General features: G+C 26.4%; 2 protein-coding genes across 5 annotated transcripts in view; one reads left to right on the forward strand and one right to left on the reverse strand.

The window, feature by feature from the left end:
- The first annotated feature begins 1,582 nt into the window (after nt 1-1,582).
- On the forward strand, nt 1,583-22,556 carry LOC113552405 (WD repeat-containing protein 60-like). Its single transcript, XM_026955294.1, has 16 exons — nt 1,583-1,630; nt 1,698-1,851; nt 5,116-5,351; nt 5,421-5,672; nt 5,737-5,877; nt 6,032-6,166; nt 8,538-8,834; nt 9,384-9,538; nt 10,864-10,958; nt 11,031-11,122; nt 11,360-11,523; nt 11,638-11,783; nt 12,489-12,547; nt 18,193-18,362; nt 18,464-18,584; nt 22,415-22,556. Exons 1-16 carry the CDS (start codon nt 1,583-1,585, stop codon nt 22,523-22,525), a joined length of 2,376 nt encoding a protein of 791 aa, XP_026811095.1. The 3' UTR covers nt 22,526-22,556.
- A 10-nt stretch (nt 22,557-22,566) lies between these two features.
- LOC113552380 (dual 3',5'-cyclic-AMP and -GMP phosphodiesterase 11A-like) overlaps nt 22,567-24,086 on the reverse strand; it is a 118,712-nt gene continuing 117,192 nt past the window's right edge. For 3 of the 4 annotated variants that reach the window (XM_026955275.1, XM_026955267.1, XM_026955284.1), the window contains exons 16-17: nt 23,226-23,526; nt 23,035-23,154 (exon numbers count right to left, since the gene is read on the reverse strand). In XM_026955275.1, coding sequence (XP_026811076.1) covers nt 23,035-23,154; nt 23,226-23,526 — 421 coding nt within the window. Of the gene's footprint in view, nt 23,155-23,225; nt 23,527-24,086 lie in introns of all 4 variants that reach the window. The other variant, XM_026955258.1, reaches the window with a different exon arrangement.

Genomic DNA, 24,086 nt, shown 5'->3' on the forward strand with positions numbered 1-24,086 from the left:
TTAATTCACACAATTTGCTTTTATTCTCACATTACACTTAATCAAAAACGATAAAAAATATTTTGAACAACGATTTTAAAACGGTTGTGTCATTGCCATTTATTAAACTTAAAAAACTTAAATATAATAATAACAAAGTCATAATAAAAATAAAACTAGTTGGTTGTTGTTTATGAAAATATTAGCTTTAAATTTTAGATTTCACAACTATATATGTTTATTTAAAAAAAAATCAATTTTAAATAACTATTTGAGGTTTAAGATTCTGAGCAAAATTTTAAAAATAATTATGATTAATAAAGGAATACAATTTGTATATAATATAATATTATAACCTAAGAAAAATCGTATTCATTTAAAAATAATATATTTATTGTCTATAGATGCTAGACTTAAATAATTCATGAGAAATCCTTCAGGATGGTTAATTGAATTATAAGAAAACATACAAGCAAAAATGCTGTACATTTTATAATTATTTCTTTTGATAATTTTTATAGAATAGAAATATGTAAAAATAACTTCCAATACCAATACTAGAAGAATAAATTAATCGATGTTTCGAATAATGTTATAGAACTATAGTACCTGAAACTTTAGGAGCGATCATTTTCACCAGAAAAAAAATAACAGATATATAATATATAATTATCTCAATCACAATGATTTACTCAAAATACGTCAGTTGAAACTTTTTGTGACAGAGTAGTAAAACATTATTATGACCGTCTATAATATAATCTTCTTTTCTTTTACTCTTCATATAACTGAATGTTACATACTATATAATATAAATTGTTATTTATGTATAATTATTAAATAATAAAACACATTGACGTCGTGTTTATTAAAGTTCATCATACTGTTTTATTACTGTTTTATAGAAGTTTGCCATTTTCTAGGTACAATGTCCATTCGTAGCTGTTTGACACAACAGAGCCTGTATACCCACATACGTATTTCGGTATAATATTATGCAACATTTTCAGAGTGTATATTTTAATCGTTCTCTTTAATATTAAGGGAGACAATTTCCAATAAGATTCGATTTTTAAAAGTAACACACATATATTTTTTTTATATAATTTCCGTGTAAACGTCGTAAATCTCATATTTTCTTTTTGACAATAATTATTATCAACACACGTGCGATCGATTAAAACTGTGAAGTCTTCTAAACCGCAATAAGACGCGCAACGTCAAAAATAACGTTATGAAAATATACACTATGAATATATTGACGGACGTGTAGTATAACATTATGCTCACAACAAATTGGTTAGTGCCTATACATGCGGCTACGTATATATATATAAATATATAAAATACGTGCCAATAAAACATGTTATTATAACCTCTTTACGCCGCCGCCACCGCCGCGGCCAGGTATCGCCGTCACCACCGGACGCACAACAAACGGTTGCCATGTACACATACCGCGGTATAATATCATATTAGTGGGATTGCGAGCACCCGAGGACAGCTGGTCTAGGTCAAACACAACGTATTTTTTTTTCCGCCACGTCGCCATACTGTTGTAAAATCGTTATTGGGCACGCGGCGCTGGTCGATTCCGTCCGAAATGGCCCGGAGGACCGTCGAAAATTTCAACGGATTTGTGGCGGCTGCGGTGAGACGATTCGCCCAACGCGTTACCGTCGTTCTTCCGAAACGTTCAAACGACATTTCTGTTTCAGGCTCGTCCGCCGCCGAAGAAATCCACCGCCGCACAACCGGGTGCGACAAGCCGAGCCAGGCCCGCGGCAACCGTGACCGGCGGCAAGAGGAACGTACCGGCGCCCGCTGTGAAGACTGCCGGCGCGGCGTCGCTCGCGCCATCGACCAAGAACAGTCAGTATTGCCAATCAGGCGGTTGGCACCAGTGGTGTGGCGAATTTTTCACGCGCTATGATCGAAAATTCCATAAATATACACTAACTCGCCAAACCGATACACAAAATCAAGGCGTTTACCGTCTTGCTTTTAACTTACCCGGTAAACGCTAAGACACAAATTAATTAATTAAATATTAATTTACCCGCTGGTCATTATCCCTTCGTCCATAAGAAACACTAACAGGCAGTCGGCTCTTGATTGTGATGGTTTCGCCACGCCACCGGTACCGTCTTTCAGTCCAAATCAGATAATATATCAACGATATTATATTACGTCGTAGTATTGATCACACGCCCGTCATCGGCGTTGTTATTATTTTATAGTGTTTGGCGGTCGTTTCGATGGCTATTAGGGGAGGTCTACCTACCCGAGGGCCTAGACTCTCTAGACTTTCTGGGGCTCAATAATTGTATACTATATTTTTGGATAACATAGTACAAGGTCCCGGGAACTATAATACGGCAAGGGCCCAGGCGGGAATCCCGGCCCTAGCCAGGCCGACCCTGATGCAAACATTTTTCGTTCTATTGCGGTGCGGCTGATTACATATGCAGTTGTTTGAATCGTTTGGTTACGATATTTGTATAAAATTCACGTCCGTAAGAATATTCCGCGTACAACAGCTCCTGTGCAATTAAAAAATTTAAAAAAACGTACTTAAGTGTGTTTGTATAATATATATATAATATATAAACGATGCTTTAGTATTGATTTTATCTTAATTATTATTATTTTTATGCTAAAGAGGCAAACGAAAAAACGCTTGAAATACAAATTATATTTAGATCCGAAATTTTTTTTTTTAAGAGTTTTATAATTAATAATGTACCTACAATTGTACCTTTTAATGAATCATAAAAATAAAAATAAATAGTTTTAGCGTCAAATTGCATTTAATAATTCCAGTATTTATGCCCTCTTTGTGAATAATACGCGTGATATAAAGTTACGACTTTTACAAAATATAAATGAAAATTAAAATAAATAAAGAAAGGTTGGTAAATAAAGGATTGAAAAGAAAAACAAAGAAAAATTACAAAAACGCAAAAAAAAACTCTTTACGAACAAAAATGATTTTAAGCTTTGGACAATGAATAACTTCAAATAACTTTTCGGATTAATTCTGGCTACCAATTCATTTAAATATAATTTATGTTTTAAATAATAAATAAAAACCCAACTATTTACATTGGTTCATGTTTTATAAATTATAAATTTATTAAAAAAAATAAAAACTTAATATTATATAAATTATTTTACAATCAACAATATTTTATTACACTCATAAAATAAGTTAAAATTACAAACAAGACGATCACGAACTTGCGTATTTTATTAATGTACTAAATACCTATTAATTACTACATAATAAAATATTATAGGTATAATAACTATCAATAGATAATAGATAGGCTGATCGATAATATATTTCATAAATATTATTTTTTAATCAAATATATAGTACTGCTTTCAGACATGAAACTCACATAATCATGTATGACGTTAGATACATTTATATTCATGGTTTAAATCTGTTATTATTGTTATACGATTTATTTTAATAATATGTTACCCTATATCCGTTCTAATTTTCATACTTCCAATTATTTCCATGTTTAAATAGTATTTTTTTTTTTTTTTATCATATACTTTGATTTTCTAATATATTATAATGATCTGTCTTTTAAAGACATACTTTTTACAAAAGTCATGATCACAAAATATTTTTCTATCAGCATATTATTACATACTATATCATTATCTAGATAATGTAACTAAAAGTCTTTATTTATTTTAGTAGATAATAAAGTCCTACGGCTGTTATTCATATTATATTTGTACAAGGTTCCAATCCACTATTCAGTGCTGTACCACGACTAATACATTTTATCATTTAATTTGTCAGTGAAATACGTACAACTCACAGCGAGCGCATTTTGTACCCCCTGTTAGTTTTGGTCGTATATTTTTTTTCCTGTAAATAATGGATAAATCTAACATAAAACATTGTATTTCAATAAATCGGATACGAATAAAAATGTGAATTGCTTGGTGAATTAAATTTGACAAAATACGTTCCAGAGTTCTAAACATAACTGTGCCGGAACATAAAATAATACATTTATTTATAACTTTTAAAATTATCAATAACTGAATAATAGATTAACCAATGTCTGTATTCCTTTAGTGTATAGTTTTTGTGAAATATGGTTTTAGGTTACCAACTATATATCACACAGAAATCGTATATTTTAAAATTTGGTATTATAAACTTTTGTTTTATCCAAATTTGTCTTAAATAAATTCGTTATAATATTTTAAAGCTACGGACACTGTTATTCGCATTATTAAATGGATAAAAACAATATCTTAATATCTGGTCGAAGGTAAAACTTTAAGATCAGTACAAGTAATCTGAACTAGAACTTTGCAAGCTTTTGGATTTGTGCAATTCGATTGTTTTCTGATTTAGGTTTACTTTTCCCTTAAATTACGATTACACTCATGAGTTTAGAATTTAGTACTGATTTTTTATCCATTGCTTCAAGTTTTTATTAAACCTATCTTATCTTATTTTATTTATTTTCGTTGTTACTTAATAATTGTAAACAAATCTATAATTCTTGTGGTGGATCGTCTGAATAAACATAAGAAACTACTTTGTATTGGCTTTTGTTGTTGCTTAATGACCATTTTCACTTTTGTTGGCTAAACATATGTAACTTAAATAATATAACTTTATATCTTATTATTTTTCGAGCTAGATGTCAAACGGTAAAGCATAAACTAGCGTAAAAGTGACTCTAAAGCATTAAAATCGATATTTATTGTCATCAAATGTAAGACATTTTTTTTTATATTTTCTGATTTATTATATTTACATTTTATTTATAATTTATTATATTCTTATAATGGTTTTAAATTATCGAACCAGGTATCAAGAATAATTATATTCACTATAATTTTGATAATATATAATAAGATAAATTCATCTCGTTGCATTATATTCAACAATGTTAAACACTAATTCAAAGTAAAGTTTGAATATTCAAAATAAATACTGTGGATATTACAATACTATACAATATAGATTATAATTTTTTCATATTATTATTATGGTTTTTAAAATTGTAGACATATACTATAATGTTTAAAATATTCAAAAATGTGACAAAAAGAATATATTATGAGGTACATTTTATTTGAAATATTATGTAGGAGATCAACATAACACCCGTCCATTTACAAAACTGGAAAAACCGCAACGAAATGTTACTACGAAAAAACTCTCGGTCGATGTTAAAAATAAACACGTAAAAGTTAATATCAACCAAAATGAAAATAAAACACACAAAGAAGAAAAAGCAATTGTTGACAAAGTTGACAATAGTGATACAGTTCAAAGCAATTCATCTGACCTATCAGATAACCAAGACTACGAAGATGACTTTGAAGTATAAAAATACAAATAAACACTATATATATACATGTATGTATATTTAATTATTCAATGATATTTTAAGGATTATGAATCCGACTTTGAATCTGATACTTCAGTTGATTCATTGGTTGTTGGATCGCCATTGAAACCAACCGTGCTAAGCCAATCGATATCAAATGACACTGTAAGTGTTAAGTTTGCGCTGCCCATGTGTGTAGAAGAAAAAATTGAACCATTCTTAGATGAGAAGTTTGAAATAAATTCTTTAGAACATACCATTGAAATGGGACTAAACAACTTTAAAACTGCTGGAAAAAGAAAGCGAGAACAAGAAGTAGGTATAACTACCAATCTGTACAAAACGATTAAAATTACTTTAAATTTAAATTTTGATGTAGGTAAAAGACAAAATCCAAACTAGGGGTAATATTTTAATGGAAATGATTAAGTTAGACACTGTTAGCTTTTCACTGTTAGAACTGCCTGCAATACCTTATGAACAATATATAAAAATGTACGGACGATCAAACATGATGCAGGTAAAATTAATAATTTTAGTATGGTGTATTTTTTTCTTTATTCCTGAAAATTAATCATAAACATGACAAAAAGACAAGCTTTTGAAAAAAATGTATACATTAACATAAGTTAACGTGTTCAATGATTATCATTAAAATAATTCAATATTTTTAGGTACAAACACAAACTCACGATGAAAACGCGGAGAAGGAAGTACAAACTAATGAAAGTAATGTGGTCGAAAAATGGACTCAACATCCTATTGTCTTGACAAATGAATTAGACTGTTCATCGATTGAATATTTGAGAGTAAATAAAAAAAGAAACTCTATAATACGCATAATTTATAAATAAATAAGTTTTTAAAAATGTAAATATTTGTATTGAAATTGTAATCAAGTAATTTGTAATCGACTTATGTTTAATTTTAATACCATAAAATAATTATTAGTATAATAGTACTAGCTGATTTTCCAGGCTTCACCCATGTTGGACTGTTTTTTTTTTAAGTAATGAAAATATTTAAAATATATTTCTAAATAAATAAATAAAAATAAATTATTTATCATGAACATTGAAATCGTAATGGAAACAATTTAAAATTAAGTTTCTGCAAAAAAAAGAAATAAAATTATAAAAATTAATAAAATCATATTTCTTGTAATTTCTTGTTTCAGTGTTCAGACTTTTTTAACGCGATATATACATTTTTACTCGTAGTCGAGTCATATTATCGATCATAATAATGTGTTTACACCTTTATGTAATATATATAAGTTCATCTTAAAATTCGAGCAAATAGTGCGACGTATGTTTGTCTATTTCATTGATAAATTTTTCTGAAACTTATTTAGAAATCTAAATTAGTTAACTTGATAAATCGCCATGATGAGAAGTACTGGCGTAGAGCTAGTACTGGTGATGAGAATATATATTTAAATATATTTAAATCATACATATTATATTTATATAAATAATACAATATATATTTATACAGGATAATTCACTAAGCATTTTCATTGCTCAAGTATAATATATAATATCCTCTTGGAATTTTTAAATATATCTAGGTACTTTAAGGCTATACATTTATTCAAATTCTTGAAATGTTCTGTATTACTGAATTAGTGTCCTATATCCTAATACAACCTTTTGTTTCTCAAATGAAAACCCTACTTTTTATTGTAAAATATTAAGTGGATGTTTTAAAAAAAAAATATGTTTATAATTTAAAATTTAAATTAGTATTTTTTTTTGCTATTAAAATTTATATTATACTAATAATAATGTTTAAACGATTGTTTAAAAAAAATATAAAATATAAATTTTATCGAATTTAGTATTTATTAATTTATTATACTTGAATTACTTATATAAATCTAGATTAATTATTAAAATTTTCAAATTACCACAACCCCCATTATCTTCCTTACCCATTTTAATGGACATATTATTCTTAGTACACAACGTTAAACAACTAAATTTATTGGCTTATTCCAATTTTGATTGTGATATGAATAAAGAATTGTAGACAAATTATCTCTTTTATAATTAACTGTACAAAATGGGGGAGAGGAGTTGTAATTTAAAAAAAAAAACTGACTTATGTATTTCTAAAAGACCTGAAATAGTAAAAGAAATCTCAAGAATTTTAATATAATATGGTGTTTTAATGTATTAAAAAATTTTAAAAATCTGATTTTGAATAGCTACATAATTAAAGAAGAAAAAGAGGACGAACATTTTTGGCGAATCGCCTTGTCAATAATTGTTTATGTATTGCTTCTGATCAAAGTTATCTCTTATATTTTATAAATATAAATTTAATAAATATAAGATAAATGTTATATTCTTACGTATCAATACACTTTTATTTATAAAATATTTACATGTAGTATATACACAATAACTTTACAATAAAATATATATGTATTATTTTATGGATTTTTGTATCAGCATTGTGGTTTCAGATTTTATTTTTATGGAAAGACTTTTGTAACAAATTGATATACGTTGGTTCCGTGACTATAGTATATTTATCAAAAATATTATGAAATGGATTATAATAAGTAATATATTACGTATAACTTTTTGCATCGTTTGAATCGTCAATAGTTATCGTATATTATTATAACGTGATTGAATGGACGATTTAAAAATTGAAATAAAATCACATTTATTCATATCAAAAAGTTCAAGACCCTTTCTATATTTATTATCTAACCATTTAATGCACTTAATTGAAATTATTTAAAAATGAATTAACCATCATCGCCAGCATAAAAAAAAATAACATACCTATTATACTTAGTATGTTATCCATAGGGATTTTTTGGTTTTCTAACTATATTTAATTTTTTCACCTTAAATAGTATTAAACATCGTTTTTATTTTATTACTTGTAATAGCCAATAGACTTTAATTTTTAATTTGATCGTTACACAGTTGATTTTTATGAGCTACAAGAAACACGGCCACATGGGTGAAGAAGTAGAAAACTAGAAAATCGATATTTTGTAGAATCTTATTTTTATTTAACTTTGTTTCATTACTTCGTAGGTATTTGTTCATATTAGTTAATTATTTAGTACGTGTGTTTGAAGAGTTCTAGATAGTATACGTACGTTTGTCTAATAGTACAGAATTTTAAAGTTTTTAAACTAGATTTTTTTTGTAATAGGCGAAACTGGGCGTCGGTGGTACTGAACCACCTGATGATCGTCGTCAAACACACATAACCATGGTAGATCCCGACAGAGTAGTCGAGGTCGCCCGAATGATGCTATCGATGTTGGAACAGCAGTCGATGGATCGAGCTGAACATTTACTAGTGGCTAATGACTTTGACTTGGGTTTCAGCAACGGACATCTACGCCCAGCTATTTCCTTTTGGAAATTTCTCGAAAAACGCCCAGTCACATCCATAGAATTTTTGAGAGTCACGTCAATTGTCGAATCTCTTGTTACGACGCATGAAGTACATAATATATACAATTTATTAGATTTTTAGTTCAAATAATCTACTCATACAACCTTTTGGCTGGTTACTAGTATAATTGTTTTAAGTAGGTAGATTAGTTACATTTTTAATACTTTTATTTTCGTAAAAAAAAAAACATACAATTAATCAAATATATCAAAAACTGAAATAATGAAAAGTATAAATACCAAAAATCAAAATTATTTAAATACTAGTTTATTGAATGATACTGGTTTAAATCTTAATAGTGATATACCGGCATTGATATCATAGCCAAGCGAATAAAGCAATATCATTATAATTATTATTATTATTATTGAGATGAAGTGGTAATAATGACTCAGACAACTTATAACCAAACCTAACACGTCTTCTATTTTTGATCTTTTATTAAATGTTTATAGAAATTTGATTTCAGATTATTCCAATTAGGTATGTTTGAATATTATCATTCAAATTCTAATCGGGATAATATGTTTAATTTTAAATTTAATTTAAGTAATCATTTAGTTTTTATAAGTTGTGCAATATGATTTTTCTGTCCAGGTGATGGATTCGTTTTATCAATATGTTATATGTATTTGGAGTGTATCAATAACAGAACATCCTGAGTATATTCTTAAATGTCCTAACCGTGTTACATCATTTTGCACTATTTTTAAGTCAACTATAGGATTTGTTACGGCTGCACACGTGGATGGGTAAAATACATAATATTCTTAATTTATTAGTACCTAATATAAATTATAATTGTTACACACACTTTGGTATTTCTGTATTTAAAATTAATAATAATTAACAAATTATACTGTAAAATACTACTATTATATATTCAATTATAGTGTATAGAAATATAAGAGACAAATACTTGAGAAGCTTTTTTAATATAGAGTTGTTGATTAGTTATATTTTACATTGATACATTTATGATATTTATTTTTAAATTTAAATTAAATGCATATGTAAAAAATAACTATCAATTATCTATTAAGAAATTGAAACAAGGACAACGAAATATTAATTTTATTATCAAGAGTAAATACTTAATACATGTACTAAGAACTATGTGGCGCAATCTAGGTTTTGATTGTCAAAACTCTAAACATTTCAAAGGAATTTAAAATATTTAAAATATAGAATAGGTACTGGTTGACTTTAATACTATACCAGTTTTAAATTATGCATTGTTTTGAAAAATATTTTTATTAAAATTGACAACGAATTTAAGCAACGTGATAATATGTAAATTTTATTATTGATTTAATTATATTAAGGCTTGAAAAAACGTATATAATATTATATAACAATCATGATATGATATTGGTCGTTATTATAAATTAATTATTAAGATAAAAATTCAAAAAATAGAATGATTAAGTTATTATATCTTTTATTTTTGATCTTTTAATCTTTTAATCTTTTAAAGCTACCTATAATATTATAATTATGTGCTTTTAAAGACAAGCGACGATTTATGAAACATTAAAAATCAGTATCTAATAAAACTAATACAATAATAATTATATTTTGAGAATTGTGATCAATATTGTTAATATAATTCAAAAACAACCATCATGAATTTTAAAATCTACTTGTAACACATTCTAGTAAATTTAAAACCACCCGAAACAATGACTAATGTTTAGTACTCAAATTAAGAAAACCATTTTATTTAAATATTTTTGAATTAAATAGTTTTTAAATAAAATAATTTTAATAATATCATTCAATAATATGATTTGCATTATTCATCTATGATAAACCGCTTTAAGAATAACTCCAGTCTAAAAATATGCCAGCAATTAAAATTACATAATATATTAATGATTATTAATCTTATATTACCTATTTTATTGTTATAATTATTGTTTTTATTACTACTTAAATTGCAAAAACTGTGTAATAAAAGTTAAAACACATATTGTATACATATTATATGAAATATTTAATTTATTTTGACTATATTAAACGAATTAACGACACAACGCATTATACAACCTGAACAAATGGTTTTTGGTACTTACAGGAGTATATGTGTGTGGGATTTAAGAGAAGCCAAACTACATCATCAACAAATCAACGGTCTCCCTTGTCCATTACGTTCACCATCCTTCAACACCGGTACTATACTCTTTACATATCTTAAAAAAAATGACCACACAATATAATTTAATGCTATTTGAATTGTTTTAGCATTATCGATCGACCAAGGCCATAGATCGAAAATTGTTGGCTTAAGCACGGTAACATACAACAATGTAACAAACGAAGAATTGCCAGATGAGGTGAGAATTATCAAAGTTTACTATTTCCACTTAATGCCTAACTTTTATAGTGTACAATTTTATTTTTTTCCAAGTACTTTATTTCTAAAGTTCCCATTATATTAATTGTATTAAACTAAAAAAAGGTCAGTGTTTTTATTTTACGTTTTACACTAACGTCAAAAATAGTAACTTTCTAATAAGTACTTGTATTACCTAATTTGAATATACAATACAGTTAACGATTCCTGTTTACAGCTTTGTAGTTTGGACGAAGATTTTGTGTTGACCGTATGGACAGTAGTGGATAGTTGGGCAGACGCTTCTGAAGTTTCAGAACACAAGAGTGCTGGCACTGCACCTTGGAGTTCAGTAAGACTGGTAAAAATGCAAACTTTCAATGCTAACAAAAATGTGCCTAGGTAAGAAAAAGACTATATTTTATACTCTATTATACGTATTGTCAATTCGTCTAACAATATGTATTAAATATGTATTTTTTTTTCATTATATGTGAACTTATCAACTACTTTTAGATACTTGTCTGACGGTGTTACGGCAACATGTCTATGCTTGAATAACGAGCAAGACGCTTTTATTGGTACTAATTCTGGATTAGTTTTCCGGTATAACATAGGAGGACACAAAGTATGGCCATCGTATTTTACCAACGAGAATACAGGTAACTAAAACATTACCTTTAAAAGTTAAAAATAACCATCTTGAAATGGTTATTGATATAGTATTATGATATCATATTGTTTTTATCGTAGTTACAATATATCTTAATAACTTCAAATTTGGTCTCACCTATTATTCAGTAATAATGTATTTTATATCAAACTCTTAAATTATAAATAATTTTTATATATATAAAAACCACATAACTGTATAAACAAGAATTTATTCTTGTTAAAAACAAAAAAATCCATTTTTATTATTGTTTAACACGTGTATTAATAGTTGATGATAACTGATTAGTGATAAATTTACTATTCGTTTTTCATAACTTGAACTAGAAGATGCTCTCTAATTGATAGATTAAAAAGTTAATTATTATTTATTTCGCTTCAGGTTAACCACGATATTACGGTTAATCTTGTTTTTCTAAAACCTTTCCAGGATGAAACCGCTAATTTTTTTTTCATTTTCTTGAACATAATATTTATTATTTCATTATTTTTAATTAATTTAAATAATACAACTAATTCTGGTAATTTTCTTACGATCTAAATTAAAATTATTTTATCCATTTTTATCCACATAAATAATTGTAGGCCTTTAATTAAACTTTTATGCATAGTATAAACATCAAAACATGTTTAAATATTATATACAGTAAAAAAAAATCAATAATTTTGACAAAAATTTATAATTATTGTTGTAGTTGAACACTTTGCCGTTAACTCTGTGGATATTTGCCCATTTGACTTAAGTTTTTTTTTGGTAAGTATTTTTTGTTTTTGTTATTTATTTAATTATACTTGGTTTTTTTATAATCCTTAAAAGTTCTTAGTACAAAGTTGCATTTAATTGAAAACCATTGTTAAATTTTCGTACTAAAACTAATATAACCGATATATTGCCAAAACGTTTCTTTGAAGATTTAAATATTTATATTATACAATGTATAAATTATTTGTAATAATATCATAAAACAATAGAATATTTAACGAATCAATTGTCTTTGAAGTGGCTTTTTAATATTTTATTTGTAATTTTTTTATATTATGCATTATTTCATATAAATGGAGAACAAAATAACATGATGCCATAATAAAATAGAAACATTTGATAATAATAAAAGAGATTACAATTTAGTCATAAGAGGACACTCAGATATATCTAATTTTTATTTTTTCATAAATATATGATTACGACATGTAAATACTGTATTTTAGAAACTATAAAATATATTACAAAATAAAAGTTTGAAAAACTAAGTGGATTAATAATATTCAATTATTATTTTGATTTTATAGGTTAATTCAATACTTATTTTTAGATAATACTAATGTAAATATACTAGGTAATAAAAGTAAAATCGATGTATTATGTATTATAGTAACGTTTTTATGAATGAAAATCGATTTGACAGTGAAATGACTAATATTAATATGACTAAAAATAATAATAAATATTGTAAATTTAATATGAAAATTGTAAATTTTAAATATGACTATTTAAAGATAGTTTAAATTGAAACATTATAATTGACATCTGTTTCATCTATTATCCTTCATTAGAATGTTTTATACCCACCATTTTATTTTAACTTATATTATTGCTAGGCATTGTAAAAAATGTAAAATTTAAAAGTTAATATTTTAATATAAATTTTAAATAAATCACAGGTAAAAAAGTCGAATAATTAACCTAATCAGTAAATTTATATTAGGTAAATTTACTTGGCTTATCTCTAAGTAATATAATAATATACGAATCAAAACCAATAGTCATATTAATCCATTATTTTTTAATGTCTTACCGCATAATGAAGTACCTATATTGCCTATACGATCCGCCGTGTAACACTAACAAAAAAAAATATTAAAATACTGTACCGACGACGGATGGTAAAAACATAAAGGTAGGCTTATAATTATTATTATTATACTATAAATTTAAAATTTAAAAGGTCTTTTTATATTTTAATTTACACACATAATAAAATTTAAAGTAAAATATTTTTTATGTATAATATTTAAAAATTTCAAGTGTCTGTAGTAATGAGATTATTTTTAATTATTTTATTACATAATTACTAGAATATTTTTTTATTTTATTTCAAAAACAACTCAAGTTGTCAACTACCGAACTTAGATTTAAAATTTGCTCAATATTTCTTTCTCAGCGTCTTAAACGAATAAAACTTAAATGTTAAGTTCTATCTGAGTAAAGTTTAATCTGATCCCATAAATTTCTAAACAGTACTTTAAAGTTACGTGAGAGGGAACACACAAATTATACTTAATTGATGTATTTGACTCGAATTGTACGTTGTGATGATTAGAAGGCTTAAATAGTTTTGAACAGTGGACTATCTGCTAATAGTTACTATTCCTGAGTCTTAACTCGTAACAACTGTGAATTATATAACAATGATTTAATTGTTATAAGATACTGTTTTTCAAACTAAGTCACACCAAAACTGTCAACCTACATGTTAAATCATAATAACATGATGAATGGCCTCGGTGAATTTATGTGTGTGGTCCGACGCTGTATTATGTTTTAAACACTTTAAAACAATATTATAATATAACTAAACAAAAATTGAAAAGTTCAATGTTTTATAGCTATGAAATTTTTGTATATTTAACGAAATAATAATAATAACAACAATTAAATAAATGTTGTATTAATCGATTTTATTTTTTTATGCATAACAAAATTTGATTAGGTATATATTATTATCCAAAAGCTCATTAAAAAATTAAAAAGTACAATAACAATTTTTCAAACGATTACTGATATGAAAAAAAAAAACTTAACACTTTTAAAGTTCTTAATGCTGCAAAATTATTAAACTCTTGTCAGTTTTGATAAATATCTCATAACTTTTTATGGGGCATATGCGGTGCGAGTCAGGTTATCGAATACACAAATATGTCCATTTAAACTATATTTATCGTGCACACTCTGAATCGCACAACTGTATTCCTTAATAATTTACTAGAATGCTGACCCGAATATAAATTCCCGTTCGATAAAGGTTTAAGCTGTTTAAATGAACATGTTGTAGTTCGCTACGGCCACGTTAACCTTAATTAAAATATAATATAGATATTCTATATAATGAAGTATATATTATGGTACCTAACATTGTGTTTAATTTACTTTATGACGTATAGTTATATTATTATCTAGACACGACCGACCACGCACTTAAATAATTTATGCGTTTTAACATTACAGTTCTGACAAATATGTTCTTTATTTGTATATAGTTACTTAATCTTATATGCAAATTATGCTTGAACAATAATTATGTCATAATAATATTTACATTAATATTATATTATTTATGTTTTCATAATTTATAGAGTATACCTTGTGGAATTACAAAGTATTATAGATTCTATATCGTACTCGATATTTCTATATTTGATATATTTGAAAGATAAAATATTTTTATCTAACTAATACACTAACCTAACTGCTCTTGAAAAAAAAAATTGCATTAAAACACGATAACACTGTTAAAGTAAGCTTCAATATAATATATGGCAATACCGGCATCAAAACTTGTGTTTTAATAGCTATCACGCAGAACACGAGATGGTAGTAAATAATAATTACTTTGTTTCCGTAGAGATCACGAAAATAGCTTAATTCGTGGTTTAATAATTTTAGTTTATTAGTGTTTATAAAGTAATTAAAAAATATTATACTTACAACCGCATGCCGACAAATTCAAGTTAAAACACGGTCTGATGGTTTAATGGTTTATATTATAATATATTAATAAATTGTGCGCATTTTTATCGGATATAACACTTTAACAGTTATCGCAATTTTGTTTCTGTATTTCATTGTTCGAAATCGTCTTTGGGGTTTTTTGTTCGTATTTTACATAAATTTGACCTGACAACACACACGCCCGCCAGTGAAGCTTATCCAAAACGACGTTTTAATTCACGAGAATCGTAATAATTTTCCAATGTGCACAGTGCGGCCAGTTAACCATACTCGTGTTTAATTAACTAATGGCATATCGTAACGAGAACGGACAACAAACTTATATATTATTATACCTGCTTCTGCATGTTGACCCAATTATAAATAGAAAGATAATAGTACTTATCGCAAACAAAAGGACAGTAGATTGCACATTTAAAGACTATTTGTAAACAAGAGACAATGTCACTATATTATAATTATTTCGTTTACGGGCATATATATATATATATATATATATATTATAGGTTATAGTACCGCTTTAATTTTGTTTAACTACTAAAAACGTGTTCTACAACTAAATTATGTAAATTTTACTTATGCTTATCAAAAAGAAAAGAAAAGTATAAATAAACGTCTAACGTCTGAGACAATTAGATGTTACAGTAAGTACAAATCTATACAATATTTAATTGTTAGGAACTCATTAAGGGAAAATTAAACTAAGTTTCTTATTACATATATAAATATAATTAATGAAGTTGCATATAATTAAACATAGAACCGTATGATTAATTGCTTGTAAGGAGATAAAGCAATAACGGGTGTGATAATGACTGTGTTACGTGTTTGTTGCGTATCGACTGACCTGCATTTTTAAAAGAAATTCTTGAATATTATCAAGTAATGTGATAATATTATTAAATTGTCATACATAAAAATTGTCTAAATCGGTAGTGGCTGAATATTAAACAAAAATTAAATAATATTAAGAATAATTATTTTTAAATGATTAATATTTTGTAGATTTTCTGTTAAGCAGTGTCCAATCTGTAAAAAATAATTATGTAATGTTACAAAAAAAAAAAAAAGATTTAATCAAAAAAATGTAGTATGTATTAATTAATTATAATTTGGATAAATAATAAATATTTTTCAACTATACAAATTAAACAATGCAAACATGAAAATATCTTCAATATAATTTGAATATATCAATTTAATTTGTTTTACGTCCATGTGGTTTATTTTTACTTTCTTTTAGTTAGTGCTGTTTGTATTATTTCCAGAGCTGTCCACATGTTCAGGTAGAAAAATGGAAACCATTCACTATAGATTAACGCAATGACTAGAATAATATAAATTATAAATAACGACTTCTTCTTGTCAATGTGACAAAACTAATTACATAAAACTTAAATATGATGTTAAACACTCGAATAACAATCGTTTAAAATACATAATAAATATATTTTTTTAAATAAACCAAAGTAGTAAATTGCATTATGAACAACGGGCAATTAATTGGCTATGCGTCATCGACTAATATACGATCAATCAAATTCAATTTACAATTTGAAGTAATTATAGATTTTAAGGAATAATTATTAATGACAATTACAATTCAGGGGACTATGATTTATGGACAATGTACACTAATCGAAGGCAACATCTTAGTATAATTATAAACAATTAAATAACTAACAAAACAGTCAATAGCAATTTTCATTAAAGCATAAAAGGCTAAAAATAAACCTTACCTAAAGAATTCAAACATTTTAAATAACGACTATTATTTAGTGTTTACCAATATTAGCATCTAAAAAAAATGTTATGAGAAAGTTGAGGTATAATACAGTTCAATAAAACAAGTTGTTTTTAATTATAAATTTAAAAAAAATAATATTTACATATAAAATTACTAATGAGACATAATACCATATCGTAAGTATACACTATGCTGGTATAATAACAAATAAAAATATAGATACTAATATTTACTTTCAACAGTTAATTTTATAATTATATAAAAAGAAAATTTATATTATTTTGTATTTTATAACTTCATTACTTATTTCCACAGTACTTTATACAAGTCGTGGGCTAATGTTAGAGTTTGAAATCGATTTATATGCGCCTGAAGTTATTTTAAAATTCACGTCGTACTAATAAATATCATACATGTAAACATTTATAATTCACAGTAAAAAAAGTATTCTGGTACCTTTGAGAAATTTCAAATTTGTAAAAAGTCGAGAGAATTGAAAAACTTGTGTTGCATATTCACTGGAATGACGTGTTTTATATTCGAAAAAAAAAACAATTCAAAAATGTTAATTGTTATGTTATTGAAGGAGGTAGGGTGTATTTAAAAAACAAAAATTACTAATCTATACCATAATAAATTATTGTATGCTATTGATTTTATTTTAGTATGTCAAACCTTAAAATATGTTGCATCTCCTAACTATAATTGTAACTATATACTATTGTTTTTTTTTTTTTTGTAAAATAGTCAATATAAAATTATAAATTAATCACACAAAATTAAATATTAAGTTAAATTTATAAATATTTTAAATTGCATACTAAATTATTACCATTTATTTGTTTATTTATATGGTTATATACAAAAATAATTAACTTTAAGGATTTCTATGTACCGAAACAAATAGAGGACATGTTTTCAGGTCGCATGTTCAAGGAACGGAGTTTTGCTGTACCGAGCTAGTCGTCCAGAAGCAGTTAGACGATTGATTGCGTTGCCGAGGGACGGGTCAGGTGCTCAAACGAGTATAGTGAAAGCTCGATGGTGTGTCGGATATCCTGGCATCGTTTTTGGGTTGGATTCATTATCTAGGTGATCTAAATCCTTCTATCTATATTATGATGGAAATGTTTCACTTCTATTATCTGTGTATTTTGTAATACTAATTATGATTATGATATTACCGTTTATAGCTTACATGTGTGGGACCTTTGCGACAATACCACCACGCCCAAAATGTCAGTATCGTTCCCAGGAAAGACTGTTACGGCCATTTCATTGATGTCAACGCCAACAAATCGAAACACATACTTGGTCAGTTTTAACACACTTAATGATCTTATACAGTGCTATAATACTATTAATACAATATCATAGTATTCTAATATCATCTTACATATATAATACGGGTGACAAGTGGAAACACTCAATAACTAAGTACAGACTTAATATATTTTAATTATTTTTTTTTTTTTGTCAACAAATAAACATAATTAAACACATTTTCAAATAATTTAACTATTTCTGTGACAATTGATATTTTGGATGCGTATAACAACTTTTTTTGTGGTCTATTTTTGATCGAAAATTATTTTTTTTTGTATTTTTTAATGAATTTTAGTGATTTAATGTCTCTTCTAAGTTAAAAATGGTCGAGTTTAGCAATTTTATCCGGACGGTTTACACCTAGAAAACAGATTATAAAATACGTAGTCAATAATAAAAATAAAAATTACCAATGCAATTTATGAAATACCCGTTTACGTATTGCTGTAATCATTATTGGCACTATCTCAGTAATTAAGTTATAAATAATATTATGCAGGCATAGTTATTAGTAGAGGTCGGATTTTTATGATTTTACATATTTGTTTCTAGTTTATGTAGTTAAATGGGAGTAAGAAATCTTTACGATTCATGAAACACAAAATTCACAAGAAAAAATGTATTTTGCATAGAAAAAGCATATTTTAGGGGTTAGAGAATATTTAACACGTTAAAGAATATTTGAGAATATTTTTGTAATATCGACATATAATGAACATATTTCACGTATATCAGCACTTTGATAAATAAAATGTTTACTAAATGATTTATTTCTGGGTTACTGGGTTTTAATACAAATCAATCTCTAGGTATTCCTTATCGATTGCGATAGCACATCAGTTATTTCGTTAGCTGTCACGACTATTCGTCGTCTACAAGTCGTCCGTCTCGTCAAAAATATATAGTAATTAATTGTGATTGTAAAATTAATTAAATTAAATATATTTAAAACCAAATTAATAATAAATAAATTTAAACTGATTTTTTTTTTAATATTAAATGAATATTTTGCATATTTAAGGACATAAAACATTTGGTATTTTAAAATAATACCAAGAGAATATATTGCCTATTTTATGTAACATAAAAACATCATATTTTAAGGATTTTAAGAGAATATAAATCCGACCTCTAGTTATTAGTTATACTTCATATTAAACAGTTTTTTGCAGTCGATATTATCATCGTTATTAGGATAATTGATAATTGATAATATCCTCATTGGACCTTTGACAACAATAATCCAAATATGTGGGGAACGAGTGTATTATTGTGGGATTTAATAAATTATATAAGTAGGATCATATTTCTACGATGGAAAACGATAGTCAAAATGAGTTATTGCTAAATGAGCTCCAAATTATGTTAGATGACTTTCTAATAGACATAAGATCAAATTTAATATTCGAACAAGCCGGGACTTTAGCCCACAATGCAAATATTGATCGCAACTACCTGAATTCATATTTTCTAAATCGCTGGATAAGGACTTATGAAGCAGTTCAGTTACCACCAAGGTCACCAGATCTTACACCAATGGATTATTTCTTCTGGGATCATTTGAAAACGGTCCACCTACGTGTATACTTGATTTGAAAAACAAAATAATTGTAGCATGTAATCAAATTAGCGAGGACCAAATTATTTCCACTATTAATCGAGCGTTTTTAATTCCTGTTGAATGTTGTTTACAGCACCATTATGGTACACAGCTTGAACAATTTGTTAAATAAATAAAACTTTAATGAATAAAAAGAAAATCAATGTTTTTATTTCTATTTTTATTATTACGTATTTATTTTTATTGACTACGTATTTTATAAATTGTTTTCCAGGTTTTTATAGTTTAACTCAATTTTAGCAATTTAAATTGCTATAACTCAGTAATGTTTTTTTTTAACTTAGAAGATAAATTCAAACTGTGTAAACAAAGTAAAAAAAAAACTGTAATCACACTAAATCACATTGAGGTCCAAGACGAGCGAACCAATCATCATTCATTTCAATTACTTCTAAATATTTTATCTATTAGCTTTCAGATTAATTATTTTTCTTCGTGATGCGCATGATGAACTTAATGTTTTATCCTATACCTAATTCGGAGGGTTAAAATGCTAATTGGCTACAAGGATAGATGATGTGCGTTGTAATTGAGAGTTTACTAAAATATGCTACCCATTTAAATAACATTAGCGCACCACTGACGATATATTTTCGTACTTCATTATCCTCTTTTATATTCTGAATAGAGAATTTGTTGGTTTTATTATAATGACGTGTGTTTTGTTTTTGTGACTGTTATCATTATTTGTAACTTTAATTTGCTTCAATTTTAAACTTGACGATAGTTTCTGATTGAATGTGTCATAATATAATTGATATTTTCGTAAATCAGATTATAATATAGATTATAATTTTATAAAAATTTATGCAATTTTCAAAAATAATAATATTAAGCTATTAATCAAACTATGAACCTGTATATTCACACAATAATATCGTTCTATGGTACATTGTAAATATTGACTGACGAGTTTAAATAACAATAACACAAGTATCCAAATATATTATAAAAAAATCGGTTATAAGACTCAAATTTCGTAAAAATAAAAATGGTAAAAAATAAAATAAAAATGTTTGGTTAAAATTTAGAAATAAATTGATTTTCAAAAATTACTTATTTTTTTTGGGTTATTTCTGGTTTTGATTCATGCTTTATAATGTGTTTATGTACAACAAATGTTATAAAATTTCATATTTTTTTACAACTATCGTATGTAATAGGTGTGCAATATATATCAAAATAGATTAAAATTAAAGCGAAATATATAGTAAAATACAATTCATAAATATGTAGTTAAATTTTTTTTTCCACTTCGCATAGTATAAGATTCATTCGCTTATAAGACTCACTTTGTGTTGGTCCCAAAGTGAGTCTTATAAGCGATGGCGTCCACTGTATATTATAATACTTTAATGATAATTTATTAAGAATATAATTTAAGAAAATTAATATATTTAATGCATTTGAAAAAACAAGTTCAACATACCATATATTTCTAATAAAAATATAAATATTTATCATCTCAGGAAAGAATCATTTTTCGTATGCAACTTGTCATTGCATTTCAATTCAACACGTTCATTTTATTTTCCTATTCAATATAACATGGTGACGGTGAACTTTCTTTTTTTTTTTGATTTTATTCCGCATATTCAATTTTCAAACGTAATTTATGAATTCAAATGTAATTTTTTTAATATTATTATTAATTATACTCAAAAACGTATAGAACACAGAAAGTTCAACTATTTATTTTTTTATCTCTACTTATACAGTACGTTTATTTATTACTACCTACTAAAAAATGTATTACTTGTCAAAAAAAGTCACTCATACCCTACATCCAAAATTGTTGATGTTTATTAATACCAATTTTAATAAACGTTTTAAAAATGTTACTAATGTGGTGTAAGAACTCGGCACCTACCAATATGGCAATAATTGCAACGTTTGATACAAATTATATAACTGTATGTAAAAACAGTATAAACTTTGCTTGTATTTTAAAAATAAATGTCGTAATAAAATTATAATTTCAATAAATTGTGAATATTTTTAAGACTCGTACAGCAGTTGTCATTTATTTTCTTTACATTAAATGTCTAAATTCCAAAATGTTTGCCAACAAAATAAAGAAATTAAACGTCATTGCTTAATTTATTTATGCTTCGTCAACTCAGAAATATCAAATGTACGATAATTATACGTATCAATAACATTTTAATGTTGAAGTGTTGATTGCTGTTGTTTTTAGGGATTGGCATTTGTGGACGGCACAGTTGAATTGCACCAGTTGAAGTTGGACAAAAGGAACGAGACAAGCGAGCATTGCGACCAGCTCACTAGTTTTCTGGCCGCTCTATAGAAACGAACTTGCTTCAAGCTTCTAATATAATATAAACATAATGTGCCAATAACAGTGTTTTTAATTTAATAATATATAATATATTTTTCTAGTTCTGATAATGTGTAATATAATAAAAAATAATATCGATTACTTGTGCGGTACACAGTATTCTACGGAACAAAAATACCATCTTACATACATGTATGTACAACTACGTAATAATGTTTTAATTTTGATTTGCCGTGTGCATAACTATAAACTTTTATATAATTGTATATACTATTGGTGTGTAAAAGGTAAAAAAAAAATAAATATAATAATATAGTATTATAATATAACAAATCAAACACAATAGAATATGTCATTTTAATCATTTATCATAGTAATAATTCCCATCCATTTTTAATAGCTTCATAATATATAATACGGTTCTAGTTGTCGATCAGTCTACTTAATGTTTTTTAGGAAAAAAAAAAATACTGAATCTCTTTCCCTGTTTTCTGCTATATCTTTCGCGATCTGTTCAGTTACTGTTGCTCTCCGTTCAAGTTCTTGTAGTTTTCGTCGACCAACTTGCTCCACTGCTTCATATTATTCAACGCTCCTTCCTTCATGACGTTTAGTTTTGGATTCATTTGACCCAATGCCTGTACAAATAAAATAAATCGAATAATAATAAGACGTGTCTACAGTTTTCGCGTCTACAAAATTCATTAACCTGGTACAACGGCAGACATATATCTGCGATCCATCTGATCTGCAACTGTGGAAGTTCGTGTTGCCTCTCTCTGTCCATCAGAGCTTGGGGCTGGATTTTCAACTCGAATCTTTCTTTATCGCCTTGCTCGATGAATTCATCTGTCACCAGTCTAGCGGCCCGCTTTTGCACGTGCCATTGTTTTGTGGATGCGGCTAAGTCGGACGATGTCATCAACATCGCCATCAACAAGTACCGCTGCGATTCTTCGTCCCAACTGTATTCTTTAGACTCGATTAATCGGAAGAACTTGTTTCTCAGTCTAAAAAATTCAAAACAAATCTAATGTAAGGCGCAATACCAAAATATAATTATTGATAATATTCAAATATGATTTAAAAGAAAAATATGAAATCACTTGTGTGAGGATTTAAATGCTCTAAAAAACAAGAAAAATGCCTTAAAAATGGAATTTAATGCACTTATTAAAAAAAAGAAAATTGTTAAAAATTGTTCTAAAAGTTATTTTAAATATTGAAAAATAAATCTTATTTAACCTTTTAATGATTATTGATTATTAAATATTGTTCTTTTTCTCTTATCAGTCGAAAAACTTGTTATACCAAATTTTTAAAATTTGGCCTAAAGCGTTTTAAAAACTAATCGATAAATTGGTTACACGGAACAAACTACAAGTCACTCGGGAATTAGTTATAGACGATACTATACGCAATACTAAATACAACTGCAAATAATGCAATACGACTGTCGATTACATTACAACTTCGATAAATATAGCTTATCGGTTTTTATTTTATTACAGCCAGCATCGTATTTATCTCGTACGATCGGTAAAACCATAATATATATTTTAAAATATTA

Source organism: Rhopalosiphum maidis, chromosome 1 (assembly GCF_003676215.2).
Source record: "Rhopalosiphum maidis isolate BTI-1 chromosome 1, ASM367621v3, whole genome shotgun sequence".
Lineage (NCBI taxonomy): Eukaryota > Metazoa > Arthropoda > Insecta > Hemiptera > Aphididae > Rhopalosiphum > Rhopalosiphum maidis.

Excerpts from the sequence above, each read along its gene's own strand:
- LOC113552405 (XM_026955294.1), top strand. The coding sequence starts at position 1,583 with ATGGCCCGGAGGACCGTCGAAAATTTCAACGGATTTGTGGCGGCTGCG. Across the intron at positions 6,167-8,537 it reads CATCGATTGAATATTTGAGA|GCGAAACTGGGCGTCGGTGG; the intron begins GTAAATAAAAAA and ends TTTTTGTAATAG. Across the intron at positions 12,548-18,192 it reads TTGACTTAAGTTTTTTTTTG|GTCGCATGTTCAAGGAACGG; the intron begins GTAAGTATTTTT and ends ACATGTTTTCAG.